Source organism: Pseudophryne corroboree, chromosome 4 (genome assembly GCF_028390025.1).
Source record: "Pseudophryne corroboree isolate aPseCor3 chromosome 4, aPseCor3.hap2, whole genome shotgun sequence".
Classification (NCBI taxonomy): Eukaryota; Metazoa; Chordata; class Amphibia; order Anura; family Myobatrachidae; genus Pseudophryne; species Pseudophryne corroboree.
Genome location: NC_086447.1, coordinates 563386564 through 563406351, shown reverse-complemented (window position 1 = coordinate 563406351; position 19788 = coordinate 563386564). Strand labels below are relative to the sequence as shown.

Below are 19788 nucleotides of genomic sequence, written 5' to 3'. Positions count from 1 at the left end.
CACCCACTCACAGGAGCATGGCATGCCTCCCAGCCAGGGCAGCAGAGAGCCTGGCTGGGCCTAGGTCCTTTCAGGGGGTATGGCCTAATCACAGGAGGCATTTCCATGCACCCTTAGAAAAAAAAAAATACAGAAAAAAATAGTACTTTAAGTGCCTCCCTGGCCTCATTGCAGCCCAGCATACAGCAGAGTATGCTGGGATAAGAAGAAGAGCTGCTGCTGCCATGTAAGACCTGGGCCCAGGTAATTTGTACCCTCTCTCTGCACCACTGCTAGTGTGTATGTCGATTGTCCCGTGGCTGGTTACACACATCGTCTAGTGCAGTGGTTCTCAACCGCGGTCCTCAAGTACCCCCAACAGTTCATGTTTTCCAGGTCTACTCACAGGATTGCAAGTTAAATAATTTTCTCCACCCGTGGGTCTTTTAAACTGTGTCAGTAAGTAATGAATACACCTGTTCAACTGCTAGGTGACCTGGAAAACATGAACTGTTGGGGGTACTTGAGGACCGAGGTTGAGAACCGCTGGTCTTGTGTGTACCAGGCTTTAGTTTGCAGGTCTGGCTTAAAAAGCATATTATATACATTTTCAAAGTATTGTACAGTATCAAGGCAGTTCACTATTAACCAGCAAATATTACTGTTAAAGGCAGTACTGAAATAACAAAATTGACATACTGTATAAATATTCTTTTACTGCAGTTTACTATAAAGCAGAAAAACACATGTAAATATTGAGAGGCATCCCTGACTATAACATTCGTCTCGTGCCTTGTGAATAGATCTGCAGAGTGTTTGGGAAGGATTGCCTGCAAGGTGTATTGCATTAATATATTGCGTCCTAGCAACCGGCTTTGTCCCTGTGACAACGCAAAGAGAGTGTGAAGGATTATAATTTCCTCTCTGCTAATACAGCTGCTCATATATAACTGCTCAGAGTTGTGAAATCGCAGGGTAATGTTACATATAAAACTGTTCACAAAATGCTGTATTTGTTTAGTGGAGGAATATAATTGTGCTGTAGTGCAAAGAGTATTATTATTATACTATATATTATTATTATTATTATAGGTTTTAATTATTGTCCTACAGTTAGATAATTATTTTATTATTATTTTTATGCAGTTTATAAGGCAGGTTTTACTCAAGCATGTATAATCTATCACAGTGGTCAGTTAAACATTAGCAGTAATTCCTAAGAAGTAAAATGATTTTGTTATTGTGATAGAGTGAATACTGCTATAAACACCATGGCGTGCAGTCACTGACTGGCTACAAAAGCAAGAGATCTCTGTAGTAGCACTGCAGCTCACTCAGAAAGGAAGGGGGAGCTCTCTGCAAGCAAATGGTTTTCTCTGCACACAGTGTTGTGGGTGAAGGTAGAGGACGCCTCAGTGGCACTCAGAGCTTTAAAGTGAATGAAACATTAAAGTACCAATAGTGTCTGATGCTCTGGTTTTTCTTGTATACTTCGTACTTTGTTATGTCAGTGTCTTCATATGCTCATGAACTACGTTTAAACACAATTGCAAATACAAAGGTTGCAATAAGAAACTGTTTCCTTGTTAAAATGGAGAAAAAAAAAGTCATGCTTGCCTCACTTAACCTGATCCTGCCATTCAGCAGTTGTGTGTTGCTACAGATCTGTTTGTCGAATAGATTAAATAAAGGGGCGTTATAGTGATCATTGGCTTTTCAGATATTCAGAGGATGTGAAAATGGTCCTTTTGGTCCAACTATGACAATTGTTTTGGGAGCACGCACTGTATGATTGCAGACCAATGGTGAATGTGTTGGGCTTTACTGCGCATGCTGTGTGCTGACATGAGATGATTTGAGTGCAGGCACGGAAATACTACCACTGTTGACAGCGGTGTGTGACGAATACACAGCTTCCCTCTGCTCTGGTCCCCATACCCAATGCACAAGGCGGTAATTCAGCCCCTGCCGCTGGTACTTCTGCTGACTGACTCAATCTGATCATTTGCATGTGACTCCTATTATTACTTGCACATGCAAATCGCACTGAGGTTTATGTCATGCAAACAAATGATTTTACATACAATGTCACCGCTAACAGCTCCTATTTGGCAAAGACCACACAAAATTATTAGTTCAATTAATTAAATAAACTCATTATTAACCATCTTAATTTAATCCATATATGCACAGCTAAACCTTATACACCCAAGGTCCCAATTTAATGGCTGATACCATAATATACCACACTCAAAGTCTAGAATTCCCCTTAGCATAAACCTTGCCTGAATAAGTTGTATGACAGTGAGCTGAAACTGCATCTTCATCTTCCTTACTGGTGTTGTATTCTCAGAAGGAACACTGGCAGAGCCAGCTTCAGAGGTAGACACTTCAACACAGTTTTACCGTGACTATATATTCTGCAATCCTACCTAATATTTTGTACAGTGTTTGGACTCCTCTACTCACCAATGTATACACAGGGCTCACTGCATGAACAGGGAAAAAATCTAGTCTAGAGAATTAAACGGTAAAGTGATATTTCTTTCATCCACTCATCTCATGAATACTCAATGGTCAGGTTGTCATGAGTATGTCACAGGATTGATGCCAAGTAAGACACAGCTAGAGTTAGTGACCACAGATCTGATCTGCCAACGCAAAATCACATTTCACTAATGTCACCTCCTCAAATTCCAGAGCGCTGCTTCTTTAGGTCATCAAATCTCTGTCCCACAAATATCAGGACTATTGAGTTCATGGTCGTAGAGAGCATAGCAACCATTCAGCACTGATTTTTGATCCATCTAGTGGTAATTACAGAATGAACACAAATGTTTGGTCTATTGGGGTTAAAACACCTTTAGAATTTGTTAATAAATGCAATGTCAGTTTAAAAAAATGCTGCTTCACAACCATCTCTAGAACAGACGTAAGCTGCTTGTTGTAAAGTAGTGTGTTTACGTCTTTCCAGTGCCAGGTATAATTACTCCAGCCACACATAAAGATTAGTGTAACACCCTTTCACTCAGTGCAAATTTTGTTTTGTGTTGAAATCACTGCCTGACGATAACATCCAATATTAAGGAAACTGGTAGCACTCTCCATGGTAGTTCAGTAACAGTCATACTTTTATGCGCTAGGGCACTGATTGGACGACTCCCGCATTATCAGTATCAGTCAGTGTTTGCAATACTAGACAGAGCACTGAGTCATTTTGTTAAACAGTAAAATATTGTTGTCTCTAGGTTAGTAATGAAAGTTATGTTTTGGGAATATGCACTATACATTAAGTTAAATGTCTAAATTCAATAAGGGGGACGTTTATCAAGCTTGGCCTTGATAATCATATGGAAACAGCATGATATCTTCAGCACATCGCTAACCCCATATCTATTCATCAAGCTCAGAAAATGGAAAGTTTTGGAGCTGGATTTCAGTAACTCCCTCTTTCTTGTGGAAAGAGCTCCCAGAGTACTAAATGGGTTCCATGTAAGCTCCTCTGGATCCCATGGTGATCTCTGGTCACACATGTGCGGTAACACTACAGTCCAGAACCCAGCAGTGTAAACTTTTACCACTGCCATTAATAGCAGAAGTATAGAGTTTAAGATTTTCCTGGATACCTGCTTATAGGAGCAGCTGTCCTAGCAGGAAGGCATTCATAACTAGCCCCCAAAGTTGTTCAAAATCTTTTTGAATAGTGGCAATTTAGTTTTCAGGACACTTTTGCTAATTTTATTACTTAGGCTGCTAATGTTAATCTACACCTGGGTTTTCACTAATCCGCTATTCATGAAGATTGCCGGGAAATAATTCAGAATAGAGTTCAAAAGTTCTAATCTACACTATACTTCCCACATGGACAGCAGTGATATGCCTGGGGTGGACCTGTAGAAAATAATGTCTATATATTTGTAAAACCACTCAGACCATCTAGGTTTTCAGAATTAATGTAATACAATGAATAATATTCATTTTGTAAATAGAGCTTACATAAATGGTACATTGACGATCAGCACTGTGTTATATCAGTTGCCAGTCATTGATAAATTTGCTGTAGAAATCAGTAATTCATACTTATTAGGGCATAACTTGCATAATAACAATGTTATTAGTAGGTGCACTGGCTCCAGAGACTTTGCTGCTCACTAGTTTGTAGATGGAGGACCACATAATGGGTTGCAAGTACAGTACATTACATGCCTGTGGATTATGTTTCCTAATAAATATATAAAGCATACAGCAATTTATTCCTCTCTTATATTTCCTATGAGGGACTATACAATTAAGATCATTTCTCCAATGGCATTGCATTTGTGACAAAGAAAATTCAAAAGTGTAAACCATATATGTAATTGTGCAGAAACAAAAGTTTAATATTTCCAGGCATTCTGCATGCCAAATACAGGTACAATGTGGCATTGATGGTGCCACCCCATGGGCCATGTGTCCTTGGCAATTGCACCCACTCATACATCCAGGGGACTGGAAAAGAGCAAACGTAGTCCCACTGCACAAAAGTGGAAGCAAGGAAGAGGCAAACAACTACAGACCAGTGAGTCTTACATCAGTAGTAGGGAAATTGATGGAAACACTCTTAAAAGAAAGAGTTGTAGATTATCTCAAATCCGGCAATTTACTGGATCCCAAACAGCATGGATTCACTGGGGGGAGATCATGTCAAACAAATCTTATTGACTTTTTTGATTGTGTGACTAAAGTGATGGATAAAGGTGGAGCCATGGATATAGCTTATCTAGACTTTAGTAAGGCTTTTGACACAGTTCCACATCGCAGATTGCTAAATAAACTTGAAAGTTTGGGATTGGATATTAGGATTATTGAATGGATAAGATCTTGGTTGAAGGATAGAAAACAGAGAGTTGTGGTAAATGGAGTGCATTCACAGGAGGGAAATGTTACCAGTGGAGTACCCCAGGGATCTGTACTTGGACCAGTGCTTTTTAATCTTTATTGGTGACATTGCAAATGGCATTAAAGGGAAAGTATGCCTTTTTGCAGATGACACAAAGGTATGCAACAGGGTAGACACACCAGGTGGGGTAAAACAAATGATTGAGGATCTAGCTAGACTAGAGGAATGGTCAAGAGTCTGGCAATTACAGTTTAATACCAAAAAATGCAAAATCATGCACTTGGGTCTCAAAAATCCTAAAGCTAAATACAGTATTAATGGCACTATACTGGAAACTACTGAGGAGGAAAGGGATCTAGGAGTCACTATTTCAGATGACTTAAAAGCAGGTAAGCAATGTAACAAGGCAATGAGGAAGGCTAGTCAGATGCTTGGCTGCATTGGGAGGGGAATCAGCAGCAGAAAGAAGTAATAATGCCACTGTATAGGTCATTGGTACGGCCTCATCTAGAATACTGTATTCAGTTCTGGAGGCCATATCTTCAAAAGGATATTAATACATTAGAAACTGTACAAAGGAGGGCAACTAAAATGGTGCATGGCCTACATCACAAAACATACCCAGAAAGACTAAGAAATCTCAATATGTATAGTTTGGAGCAGAGAAGGGAAAGGGGGGACATGATAGAAACTTTCAAATATATGAAGGGTTTTAACAAAGTCCAGGAGGGAAACATTCTCCAAATGAAGAGAAGCAATAGGACACGAGGACATGCACTGAGACTGGAGGGGGGGAGGTTCAGGGGAAATTTGCGGAAAAATTATTTCACAGAAAGGGTAGTGGACAAGTGGAATAGCCTCCCATCAGAGATGGTAGAGGCTAAGACAGTAGAGCAATTTAAACATGCATGGGATAGACATAAGGATATCCTTACAAAGAAATAAGGATCAAATAAGGTTAGTGTTAAAAAATAATATAAAAAAAATAAAAAAAAATAAGGGGCAGACTAGATGGGCCAAGTGGTTCTTATCTGCCGACAAATTCTATGTTTCTATGTTACATCCCTAGTTACAGTCCTGGTTTTATATGTTGGATGCAAGCAACACAGATCTTTTCCCATTTATTTCACTAGTCCACTAAGTTTAAATGGGGGCTCCAATGTGTAAACATTCTACTGAAATGTTTAGCCTATTGAAAATAATGGAATGAAAATCACAGCCAGCACTATACAGCCTGGTTTTGTTCCCATTAAAACATATGAGCGTAGGATCCCCTTTAAAAAGTGGAAACAAGCATCACGCTAGACAGGCAGGTTGAGTTATACTAGGACAGTGAAACTTACAGCATATGGCCTTTATCTAAATGTGAAGAAGCAACCTGCTCTGACCAGACTACCAGTTCTACACTGTGGGGTAATGGTGACGTAGACCACCCTTGTGTTCTCAATATAATGGGAATGGATCTCTAAGGCCCCTGCACTTTTTACAAATACACACAGAATAAAAAAGTAATTAACACATGCAAGTGATGGTTGATGAAAGCTAATATATGTAGGCAAGGGTTTAAAGTGCATAACACATACAAATTTAAACTATATAGATCTTAAAACCCTGGATAATCAAAGTATTAAAACCTGAATGTATTTTCTGTAACACTAAAGAATATTACATCAGCAAAAAAGTAAGGCTTCAAAAAGAATGTAATTATGTAGTACAGACTGTGAAGTACCTACGTAATTAAGACATTTTGGGCTTGTGTAAAAATGCATGAAAACTAATGTGCGCTTAATGATTTTATTTTGTATTCTGTTTTCCATATTTTTCTATGCAATACAATTGTATCAATACAATCTATTGTACAGGCAATACATCTTACTACATGATGTATGAGTTGCGCTGTATTCAAATATTAGAACACAGCGGTGAGAACTTGCACATAGGAGACCATTCACCCTTTTTTTAAAGCCGTTTTCAGGCTCTAGTTAGTGGCTGAAAAGGGAATATAATGGCTTATAGGTGTGAATGAGCCCTAAAACGCTGAATTCAATTGTGAATTATTTCATAATAAGCTTGAAAGCAAGTCTCCTTAGTAACCAGCTTTATGGTTATAATTATTCTGCTCATGTGATAATTACCTTTATGCAAGAGGATTGCTTGTCTAAGCCAATTATCATGTATGATGACAAGCTAAAAAAAAATAATTTACACAGATATTATCTTTACATTAATATACAAATCCTGTAAAGCTATACACCAAAAAACAAAATTGCACATATAATAATCCAGGGAGTAAATTTAGGCTTAGTATGAATTGCAAAGCCCACATGGCGTAAAACTTTTATACCATAACCTATGATAATCCTATTATCAGCAGAGTGCAATGTTCCTAGATAGATAGATAGTTCCTAGATAGAAACAATATACACCAAGCTATGAAGTAGTGCCCAATATCATGTTAATATTTAACAAGGTCACTTCTAATTTATAGTACTATGAGATCAAGGTAGGGGTGCCCACTCCTGGGGGCGATTGACCATTCCAGAGACACAGCAGCCAGGAACAGCACACTAGCCCAGGGTTTTTGTGCAGTCTAGCTGTATCTAGCTGTATTGTGTAGTACAAAAACCATAAAAACAAATCCTAACCCACTTGGGCTCTAACTAAACAAACAGATTCCCTTTCTAAGTGGTAGGACCTAATGTCCCTACCACAATCATAAGCACATACACCTTACTTACGGTCAGAAAATCACAGTCTTAAGAGGCCTCCTGGCTGTTCCCCCCAGGTATAGAGACCCTGAGTAAAGCCCTGACACACCTTAATTAGCCTCTTCAGGTGCAAGCATTAAATAGCCTGATCTCAGGCTGATGACCTGAAATTGGCCTAATGAATGGAGCCCACCCTCTCTCTCCATCCACAACCTCAGAAACCCTTAACTGGCTTTTACTAAAGACGAAAAAATGTCTGTTTTGCAATCGCAGACATTTTCCTGGGGTTTTAAATATAGGTCAGAAACCTGGGACTAATATATCTCCTGTGTATAACCTTACCAGTGCTTTCACAGTACACTAATACCAATAAAAATCTTTACATGGTGCTGATATTTTACATTCCATATTAGCAATATGGTAGTATTTTAATATGAAAGTAAACTGCTCTTGTCACCATTTGAGACTGATTCTGATTTGAAAGTAAAGTAAGAAAAAGTTTTTGTATCTGGAACAAACCATGTTGCCATGCAAGGCGAACAAATACATTTATAATTTTTTCTGTGCGGGGTAAATGACTGCTTTTGCATGTGGGCCACACATGTTAGACAGCTTTATTTTTACACTGCAATTTAGATTTCAGTTTGGACACCCCAACCAAATGTAAATCTCTGCACGTTACATCTGCCCCATCTGCAGTGCAGTATGGTGTTGCCCAGGTGCATAGTTACTTCCTTTTTTTTTTTTTTACTCTACTCCCAAATCAGAATCAAACCCTGATTACAGTGAAATAGTGCCCCATTGTGTAGTCTACTTGATAATTCAGTTCACTTTACCAAGTGGACAACTCTCAGATTTGGATGGGAGAATCTCTGCATTCAGTTAGTATGATACAGATGTGTCCTTTTGGGTGTGGTATGGCTGACCGAAGGTCAGCATACCGATGCCGGGACCCTGGCAGCATACCGACGCCGGGATCCCGGCGGAGGGGGGGCGCGTGCAGCAAATGTCTATGGGTGTCGTGGACACCCAGGAGTGGAAATAGTCCCTGTTGGTTGGCATGCCGACCGTTGAGATAGTGAGGGGACGGGATGTTGGGGGAGGTCATGTGACCATCTGTCTCCTGACCACCACCCGTCCTTTTTTACTGTGGCTTCAGTCGCACCAAATAGCCCCTTTCTGTGTGCCAGCTCCTGTGTGATCTGACTGCACTGAACATAAATTTTGCTCAAAATAACCATCTTATTTGCTTAAATAAAGTAACTGGGAGTTCTAAAACCTCTAAAAAGGAAAAATGGAGTTGTTTGCCATAGAAACCAATCAGTTTCTAGCTATATATTTTTTAGAAGTCTTACCCATAAAAAAACAATCATATTCTAGCTAACACATCCATACTTTTTAGATGTTTAGCTAAATCTACCACTGTGTTTCAGCATACACTATAATAGGCATTCCCAACCACGGTCCTCAAGGCACACCAACAGTGCAGGTTTTAGTGATATCTAGGCTACAGCACAGATGGTTAAATCAAAATAACTGAGCTACTAATTAAGTCACCTGTTCTGAAGCCTGGATATCACTAAAACCTACACTGTTAGTGTGCCTTGAGGACCGTGGTCGGGAATGCCTGCACTATAATATGTCCTAAAATAAATGTCACATTTTTTGTATGGTAAAAAGTACCCATGGTGGGAGGACTTTGCAGAATGCACGTACATTGGTTATTTCGTTTTATACGTAATCTTCTCTAATAATGCCATCTGTGTACATGGCCTTGCTAATAAGTATTAAGGACACAGCAGAATAATCTGAGATTTGGATTAACAGATGCAGAAAAGTAGAGGAGAGTTACTAAAGTATCTTCTTAGGAATAGAACATTGTATCAGATCTGTAGAAACCTCATGTAGTTGAAGGAACTAGACAATTTCTCATTGGTTTACTTATTAGTCAGAATCCTAATTAGGAAAGTATTGAGAAAGTACAATTTTGACACTTTTTCTCTCTTCTTTATTATATCTGCAAAAAAACAACCAAACAAGATATTTTATCATTTAACTTTATTACCTGGCTGGATCATTAGAAACTTCCCATCTGCTGCAGAAATGGAAGATGGATTCTAGACAAGGCAAAAGTGAATGTGGAAAGTGCTGAAGATCACAAATTCTTCTTAGAATCTATGATCTGTGAAGCTGCTCTGTTCCTTTTGTCCATGGATTTGTAAGCGTAGAAAGGAAAAGGCTGGGCCACTCCTGCTACAGGCCCCCCATTGGGAATACTAGGCCATCCTCTGCACTGGGAACACTTCAGAATGATTGCATATATTCATTGCTGGCCTGCAGACCCAATGGTGGGCTGCTTCCACCGAGACAAGTGGCAGGCCTATTGCGATGAGGAAGACGAACAGCTCATCCCTCTCACTTTCAAAATGGGCAACTCTATCACCAGGAAGCATGGCAGGAAAAAGTTTACCAGCGAAGATGAAAACGAGTTCTGGCCAAGTAAGGTTGCAGTCTGAATGCATGTATATTCATGACGTGTATGAAGCACAGTGCAGGCTATCATGTACACTAGTGTCAGATTATATGAAATTGTTAGATAATGTTTCCTAATACAGTGCTGACAGATTAACACTGGGCACTGCACTCTAGATAAATTAGGTTCCTTACAAATTCTTTAGTTTTGTTAATAATAATTATTAGCGGAAAATAGGTTCAAATGAGTTTTTGTTGACAAGTAACAAAATAGTTTTTAATTGAGTTTCATGCACAAGTAAATCATTGTACATCTAAACAAGGGAAATGAGGTTTACAAATAATGACTATTCGTGCTGATGAATAAAATGAATTTTCTTATGTCTTTGCTCCTGGATGTGAACAGTATAAATGTTTAGATATCATACATGTACGATGTGACAATCATCTACACAATTGGGAATAAAGGTGATTTGTGCTTCACACATTTTATCACATGGTATAATAAATGCAGTGTATGCAGTTATATCCCAGTGTGGTTGTGGTGCAGGTTCACAGCTGAGAGGAGGAGGGGTAAATGAATGTGCTCAGCTGGCTGTTTAGGTGTGTGGGTCAGCTGGCTTTCTGTGCACTGCCCTCTAATCTGCATCCTGCTGCTCCTATAGTGGATGCTCAGGAGAGCATGAGAGGAACCTGTGTGTAGCATAGAAAGCTTCTTGGCAATAACCTGCTGGGCTGGACTCCGAAATAATAAGCAAGTCAAAAAGAGCTTATGACTGTTTTGACATAACATCCTCTCTGGGTAGTAGGCCCATTTCACATAAGTGGGAATGGATGGGTCTGCTGCCTTGGTGATTATGATGGCCTACTTAATACGTCCACCCCTTTATGTGTAGATCTGAGACTCTGCCTAATGAATGTAAAGGTGGCCAATTAATCTAGCCTAAAAAGATAACAGTTTGTATAGAAGATCTTTGCATGACTTACATTAAGTTTATTTACCGTGCAATGATAACTTTGGTGTCAGTACTCTTACAGTACACATGTATGTTGTACAAGGAAGATGAGCTGTCAGGCCTCACATTCCATTTTCCTTAATGCGGCTATTCTTTCCCTACTCAATTGTATTTAAGCCAGAATACAGTATCACAGTAGTAATGGGGGAGTGCTTTCTGCTAAGGCATGCCTGACTTTCTCTCCGTATTCCACATGAACGAGCCCGGTGAGCTTGGTGCTGCTTCAGGAATATGGATGAAAAGAAGGCTTTATGTGTACATAAACTCTTCACATGCCACTGTTTGAGGATTATGGTTGACAGAGTGAGACTATAAGCGTTATTTCTTTGTTCCCTCTACGAGATGTGCTACATTGAACATCACACTCACTGGGGTAGATATATGAATCAGTGAAAAGAGAAAAGTGAGCCAGTGGGGAAGTTGCCCATGGCAACAAAGCAGCATTAAGGTAACATTTATCAGTTGAATTCTATAAAAATATAATTAGCAGCTGATTGGTTGCCGTGGGCAACTATTCCACCAGCTCACTTTTCCGCTCTTTTCACTGCTTTATACGTCTCCCCCATATGTTTTTTTACATTTGTTAATTTATATTTTTCTTTTTATTGTTGCTTTTTGCAAAAAATATAACACTGTGGCTGTGTTTTTTTTTATCTACATGTTACAAATAATACTTTACACTCTATATTGTATATTTTAATTAAATGCCCCCTGTGAGTTCCTGACATTAAATGTCAATGCGTTGTCATTATCTTTCCTCTGCCCAGCTGCTTCCCATCATTAATTGCCCCTCGAGACTGAATTGCTGGATTTTGAATCCATTGGCAAGTTTATGCTTGTGATGCATCACATTCTCCGTTGAATATCTTTCTGGTAAATAAAGGTGTTAATAATAATAATAATAATAATAAATAAAATGTTAAAAATGTCACACTTACCAGTGTTAATCAATATTTGTAGACATATTCCATAAAAAAAAAAAATATATATATATAAGAATTTCAAATGAAGACAGAACAGTTTAGGCCATAAGGAATTGAGGACCTAATTAAGACCTGATCGCAGCAGCAAAACTTTTCGCTAATGGGCAAAACCATGTGCACTGCAGGTGGGGCAGATATAACATGTGCAGAGAGAGTTAGATTGGGGTGGGGTGTGTTCAAACTGAAATCTAAATTGCAGTGTAAAAATAAAGCAGCCAGTATTTACCCTGCACAGAAACAAAATAACCCACCCAAATCTAACTCTCTCTGCACATGTTATATCTGTCCCACCTGCACTGCACATGGTTTTGCCCATTAGAGGAAGATTTTGCTGCTGCGATCAGGTCTGAATTAGGCCCTGAGACCCTAAAGCTAGGCGTGCACATTACCTGTTTATTAAGGATAAATAGATGGATTAAGCAAGAACAATCGTTCCTTGTTTGCGTTTTAAAAAACATACTTTAACACTTACAGAAATTACACTGGAACTGTCTTTAAAATACAAACTCAAAATCAAGGCATATACAGTAATTATCCCTATGTTTGTGTATTCATAAAGAGTTGTTTTACTTTTATTTCTTTGCATTAATACTTCTAATAGTTTATACATTTTCTCTAATTGTGATGCAGGTGCAGTGTGCTATGCTGTAAGCAACAAATATGGTTTTCACATAGCAAGCCTCTGTTTTCTCTACTGACAGTGTCACACAATAGAAACTGGTTTGACTACTTAAGTTTCTATACCTCGTGACTGCTTTTCAGAACAAAGATGCACAACTTCCTGGGGAAAACTCTAAAAGTCCTTTATTTCATTGTGTAGCTGAACTATTAACATTTTCATTCACATTTTCTTGATTGTATGAAATTAAACACTGTGCTCAGTATTGGTCAATGGCCATATTGTCTGTGCCAAATGTGTGTGTGTGTTGGAAACCCTTTTTAATTGTGAGTAGTACAAACATATTACACAAATTCAGTTACCCCACAGCATACAGAGAATTAGCATTCAGAGTATTGTAAACACATTCACACTAAAATCAATATTTGCTCTTGGCCATATGAAGCTCAGTCTACAATGGAAACTATATATTATATTTGCAATCACAGATATTTGTTATATAACAATGTATCGAAACATTTGCATAAATATATATATATATATATATATATATATATGTATATGTGTGTGTGTGTGTGTGTGTGTGTGTGTGTATACACACACACACACACACACACACACACACACACACACACACACACACACACGTGTCTTTGGTCAAGGAAAATAAAAGCCAAAATATAGTGTAATAATGAAATTATTTATTCTTAATTATGTTTCACATGAAATTGTAACTAGCCATTATCAAAATTATTTATAATGTTGTAGTATAACATACATTTCAGATTAAATTTGGCTTTTATCAATGTGTCCTCCTTTGGCGCATGTCACTGCTTCACATAATTTGGGCATGTGAGACACCAAGTTTTCTAAAGTTATGCCTTTCCAGGCCTCGTTCAGACATTCCCATACAGTTTTAGTGTTTGTTGGAGACATTACACAAACTTTTCTAATTTATCCCAGAGTTTCTCAATGGGATCGAGATCAGGTGAGGAGGCCATATCATAAAGTTTCTATTTTCTTTACTTTTCAAATAATTGATACACACTTTACATGTGTGTCTTGGGACTGCGATGAAAATGGAATACGCTTGTGTTTACAAATTATATGGTAAATTAAGTATAGTACATTTGCTGTAAAGTCCTAAAGTCTTATTCTATTATGATAATGTTTTTAGGGTGCAATTAAAGTTGATATTCATAAAGATAAGGCAAAATAAGTAAATATAAACTTTTTCCAAAGACTTGTGCATTCTACAATATACTAATATATATATATATACATTTTGGTAGGTACAGTAAGCCTTAACCTCTTCCTCCCGCAGCCTAACCCTAACCCTAATACTTACCAGCAAAATGTGTAGGTTTTCTTATAGTCGGGATGCCACTGTCTGTATTGTAGCCATGGGGCACCCTGACTCTGTCGGAATGCTGACTATGTCCCATATATACTATGTGTGTGTGTGTGTGTGTATATATATATACACATACATACACACACACACACACACACACACACACACACACAAATTGAAATGAAGTGTAAGCAAATTGATGCAAAAATACTTCTGGTTTAATAACTCACAGGCGACATAAAGTGCAATCAATATAGTCAATGTTTCGTTCCTTAAAAGGAATTTCCTCAGGGCATAGCAGCAAACCAATGTGTAACTCAAGCAGCCAAAGTGAGAATGCCTGTGAGTTATTAAACCAGAAGTATATTTGCACCAATTTGGTAAGTGCCTACACTTCTGTTGCTCTTTATTGGAGCACCCCACATTTAACGCTCTAATTATTGTATTATTTAATACAGTGTTGTTGAGTTGTAATCATTCTGGTTTTCACTTAATGAAATAATTGCTCTTCTAACAAGGCAGACTCTGGATATTCAGCCAGTTCAACATGTTCTGTTCTAAGTCCATACAATGTTTATCTTTCTATGTCCTTTCATGAATGTTTTATGCCCAGGATGACTTGTTATCCATGAATGACTATAGTATTCTTGATGTGGTCACTTGAGGCCCATTCACACGCAAAGTTGCAAGCTTGTTTCAGAAAATTAGGGACAGTAATAAGTGAAGAAAACAAACAGTGTGAACAATTTCATTATGCACAGCAAAACTTTAATGTCTTCTTTAAAGCATCACTGAGCTGCCCAAGCTTACTGAGGCAGGAAAAGTGGCTTACGCGGACAGGGAATTGGAGATTCTAATAAGGCACTCTTTTAATTAAAAGGGTCATTATACTGTAGCTAAACATTGATTATTTTAAAAACATTAAAGGTGTTGTAGTTAGCTGATTGAAGTGCTCCATTCGATTACACATAGCAACTACTTTACACTAATATTTATGTCTTCAGCTTTCTTGTCTCCGCATTATCACTGGAAGTCATTTATGAGGGGTAAAATGGCTGAGGCACTGTGCAAATTCTTCACTGCTTGCCCTGTGCAATTGCGGAGCAGAGGAAATGTTTTACTGGGTGATAGGAGTTGGAAAGATCAATCGTTTTACTGGCCAGGTTTGTGGAGCACTACAAAAACAAGATTTTGCAGAGCATGACTACTACAACCAATTAAAAGATATCATGTTATTTAGTGATTTACGCATGGGTTTAGTGATTTACGCATGGGTGCTCTCTTAAGCCACAGCAGCAATCCCACCTGTGTGCACTTACACTTTGGTACACTTCCATTTCCATAGGTGTCTTCTGACAGCAGAGAGCAGAGGTGTAATAGCAAGGTTACACTGTGGCTGGGGCAACAGCATAGACAAGCAGATGTTTGAATGTCATCACATGACATCATGAAGTTACAGGATTGAATTTACTCGGGCAGTTTAAACAGATTTTCTATTATAGTGATGCTTAATATACAGTATATGGTTCCCACACAGCCACAGAATTCAGGTAAATACTGTAAATTTTGCATGACAAATACTTTAGTGTCCAAAGAGTAGATTTCTGGGAGCTCATCATTTTCATGCATGTAAATATTAGCTCAGTGCTATATAAATATAGAAATGGCTTACACTTTTATACCCTAAACTGGGTGGCTGACCTGCAGTATTCACACGTTTCCTGCAGTCTGATGGTCCTTCTTCCCAGTTGAATGTATTTGTAGAATGCACTGCAGGTGTCTATCACAGTCATCCAAATTGTGCCCTATGACTTGGAGACATTCTTCTAGTGAATGGGAAGTAATAGTTGACATGTGGTTAGTTGCTTCTGTATTCCGGGCATGTGCACCTCACATCTCTTCAGGCATTCCTGCAGCGCTGTCTGGTTGAAATTAACATATGAATAGGGGGAACCATGCATATGAACGTCCCATTTGTTCTCCACGTCCAAGAGCTCAGCTGTTAACCCAGCCAGTGGACCAGCAGTACATTCCTCTGCACTGATTTGCCATCAATTTGAATAAATAACAGTCCTGTCATAAAAAAAACCCCAAATTGCTACAGGATAGAAAATATAGAACAGATAGAAATATACATACAACAGATATATAGATCCTCACTGGTAGCTTTGCAATGCCGGTTGCTTTCATATATGCTAAGTCCCAGATTTGTGTGTGCATTCATGAGATTTATCTCTATCCATGCTTTGATTAAGTACCAGCCAATCAGCTCCTGTCATTTTTCAAACACAGCCTGTAACATGGCAGTTAGCAGCTGATTGGCTGGTAATCCCTCTCTCTAAGGTGGGGAAGCAGAAATGTTTGGCACATTACTACTATCATAACAAATATGATTTAGTTACTTGTGTATTAGGTTAATGTCTTTTATAAAGATGTGATATGGTACCTCACATAAGAGGGATATGGCATGACTAAAGGGGGCACACATCAGGCCTTTACATATAAAACTGCAGAACAAAACCTACTAATTATGGTACATAGAGACAAATTAAATAAAGGCTGTTTTCATTATATTGCATTACGTTTGAAACATACAAAAATGGTTATTTGGTACTATAAATTCAACATTATACTTCTGTAATTTATAAAAAAAAAATCTTTGTAAAATGCATTATTGAAGAATGAAGCTGTAGCAAAAGTCAGTGCAAATAAAATGTAAAATCAAGCTGTTTAGCAAATTCCATTGTGAGCACCACTTTTTAACATGCTTATTCGTAAGGGTCTCTTAGATGCTCATTAGATGTCATTCTTATCATTTGCTTTTATTTTCTGGCCCTTGTCAGTTGATCATTATTGAAGAAAAAAACCTGTAAAATAAAAAAAACAGAGAATGAACTAAATCAAGTTTAACTCATTGTACAGGTTGCGTTACCCATGTCCGAAATTCTAGAAAACAGAAATTTTGAGGACAACTGAGATAGTGACACCTATGCTTTGTGTCTGTGGGAGCTATTTTATGAAATTGGCAACTAAGGTAGTATACACGTTTTCATTGCATTCATCAATAGTTCTCTTTCTTTATATAAATTCTATGAAATTGTCATAAAACATTGTCATTATTTAAAAAGAAAAAAAACATTTCTGCTTAGTTATTGTGGAGTATATTCAATGAGGGTCGAAAGCTGCCGTCTGTCGAAAAGACGTCAGTTTTCGACTTTTTAAGGTCGAATCGTGATTCGACCTAGTCAGTCCCCACTATTTTTATTCGACAAGTCGGGGAATACGACTTGTCAAATAGTATGTGAATCGGCGGTATAGCTGCCGATGCACGTACATTTGAGGGAAACGGGGCCAAATTCGACAGGATTTGGCCCCGTTTCTGACCATCTCAGTCTGACATAAAAAAATCCGACCCTAATATACCCTTGTGTCTTAAAGTAATTACATTTTTCAAAGCAACACAAATTGTCTATAGTACAAGTCTGACAGTGGTGTGAGAGCAGGTGGTTAGAGAACTAGAAGCTTAGAATGATGCACACGTGTTTGTGTCTATTAGGATTCTTCAGTCTTCTATTCCATCTTTTACATCAGCTAATTTAAGTGAAAAGCAGATTTGTGTGTTAGTTCTACTTGACATTAAAGTGGTGCACACACAGTAATCATTTTTAAGAATGTAACGCATATAGGGCCTAATTTATATTCGCACACAGGGGGTCATTCCGAGTTGTTCGCTCGCAAGCTGCTTTTAGCAGCTTTGCACACGCTAAGCCGCCGCCTACTGGGAGTGAATCTTAGCTTATCAAAATTGCGAACGAAAGATTAGCAGAATTGCGAATAGACACTTCTTAGCAGTTTCTGAGTAGCTCGAGACTTACTCTGCCAGTGCGATCAGTTCAGTGCTTGTCGTTCCTGGTTTGACGTCACAAACACACCCAGCGTTCGCCCAGACACTCCTCCGTTTCTCCAGCCACTCCCGCTTTTTCCCCAGAAACGGTAGCGTTTTTTCACACACTCCCATAAAACGGCCTGTTTCCGCCCAGAAACACCCACTTCCTGTCAATCACATTACGATCACCAGAACGGAGAAAAAACCTTGTAATGCCGTGAGTAAAATTCCTAACTGCATAGCAAATTTACTTGGCGCAGTCGCACTGCGGACATTGCGCATGCGCATTAGCGACTATTCGCTCCGTTGCGAGAAAAAAGTAATGAGCGAACAACTCGGAATGACCCCCACAGTCCCAATTCATTCGCAACGGAACGATTGTTACTGAACTGCGCATGCACTGGGGCCACAGTGTGCATGTGCTGCAATGCTACTGGTACTTCAGTCTCAGTGCCCTGGACATTGCAGCTTGATTGACATCAGTGGCGCCTCCTACCTTGTTTGAGGAGGAGGGCTGCCGCAGTCGATGCTGCCACGTCTCCCCCTCCTTGTCCCTGCCACCGCCTGGGTCCCAGCATCTGTCCTATGCACTGTTCACAGACACTGGGACCCGCACATGCGCAGTAGTGGCGACTGTACAGCGCATGCGCAAAACCACGACTTCTACAGACTGCATCGGCTGCAGCCTATAGAAGCCGGCTAGGGCTGACAAGGCAGGAAGACCCCGGTCTGGCAGTCCCGGAGGGCGGAAGCACCTCCCAATGGGACTGCCTGTTGTGTCTGTGACTGACAGGTAGGACTTCCAATAGGAAGCCACTGCCAGTCACAGTGAAGCTTGTGCAGTCTCACGGCCTGCATCTGGCTTCAGTGACAGTGAGCTGGGTGGCGGATTTTATCTGCAGCCCATAGGTAAAAACCGCCACTGATTGTCATGCTGTATGTGTTTGGGGGAGGAGAAGGGGAGCATGCCAAAACCAGTGTCTGCATCTTGGATAGGTAAGTTTTGACGGACAGTCGATGACCTGGCTAATGTGCACGATGATGACCAGGTGTGGCATCTTTAGACGTAGACCGCGTATCACAAAAACTAACGTGGGTGTCTCTTTACAAAATGATGCCATTTGCAGCATTTTCAGACGCCTGCAGATCCCTCCTGCGTGGGCCCGTGAATCAGGCCCATACTCTATAAACTATGGTCAAGAAATGTAATCCCAATGAACCCATACAAACAAATTGTTACTGCACATTGCTTCACGTAAACTTATGTGCACAATTCAGTGCAGTTCTGTGGGAACACTTATGTATCGCACTGTGGGTAACAACTAGAGATGAGCGGGTTCGGTTTCTCTGAATCCGAACCCGCCAGAACTTCATGTTTTTTTTCACGGGTCCGAGCGACTCGGATCTTCCCGCCTTGCTCGGTTAACCCGAGCGCGCCCGAACGTCATCATGACGCTGTCGGATTCTCGCGAGGCTCGGATTCTATCGCGAGACTCGGATTCTATATAAGGAGCCGCGCGTCGCCGCCATTTTCACACGTGCATTGAGATTGATAGGGAGAGGACGTGGCTGGCGTCCTCTCCGTTTAGAATAGATTAGAGAGACACTTGATTTACTAATTTTGGGGAGCATTAGGAGTACTCAGTACAGTGCAGAGTTTTGCTGATAGTGACCAGTGACCACCAGTTTTATTTATAATCCGTTCTCTGCCTGAAAAAAGCGATACACAGCACACAGTGACTCAGTCACATACCATATCTGTGTGCACTGCTCAGGCTCAGGCCAGTGTGCTGCATCATCTATTATCTATATATAATATTATATATATCTGTCTGACTGCTCAGCTCACACAGCTTATAATTGTGGGGGAGACTGGGGAGCACTACTGCAGT

At 39.5% G+C, this 19788-nt stretch overlaps 1 protein-coding gene across 6 annotated transcripts in view; it reads left to right on the top strand.

Moving 5' to 3' along the window:
• The window catches only part of NHSL1 (NHS like 1), a 349242-nt gene that overhangs the window by 246167 nt on the left and 83287 nt on the right, over window positions 1–19788 (top strand). The window contains exon 1 of one of the 6 annotated variants that reach the window (XM_063917431.1): window positions 9733–10065. The exons of the other annotated variants lie outside the window; for them this stretch is intronic. Within the exon in view, the coding sequence (XP_063773501.1) occupies window positions 9876–10065 (190 nt within the window). The 5' untranslated portion in view covers window positions 9733–9875. Of the gene's footprint in view, window positions 1–9732; window positions 10066–19788 lie in introns of those variants that run through there. 6 annotated transcript variants of the gene reach the window in all.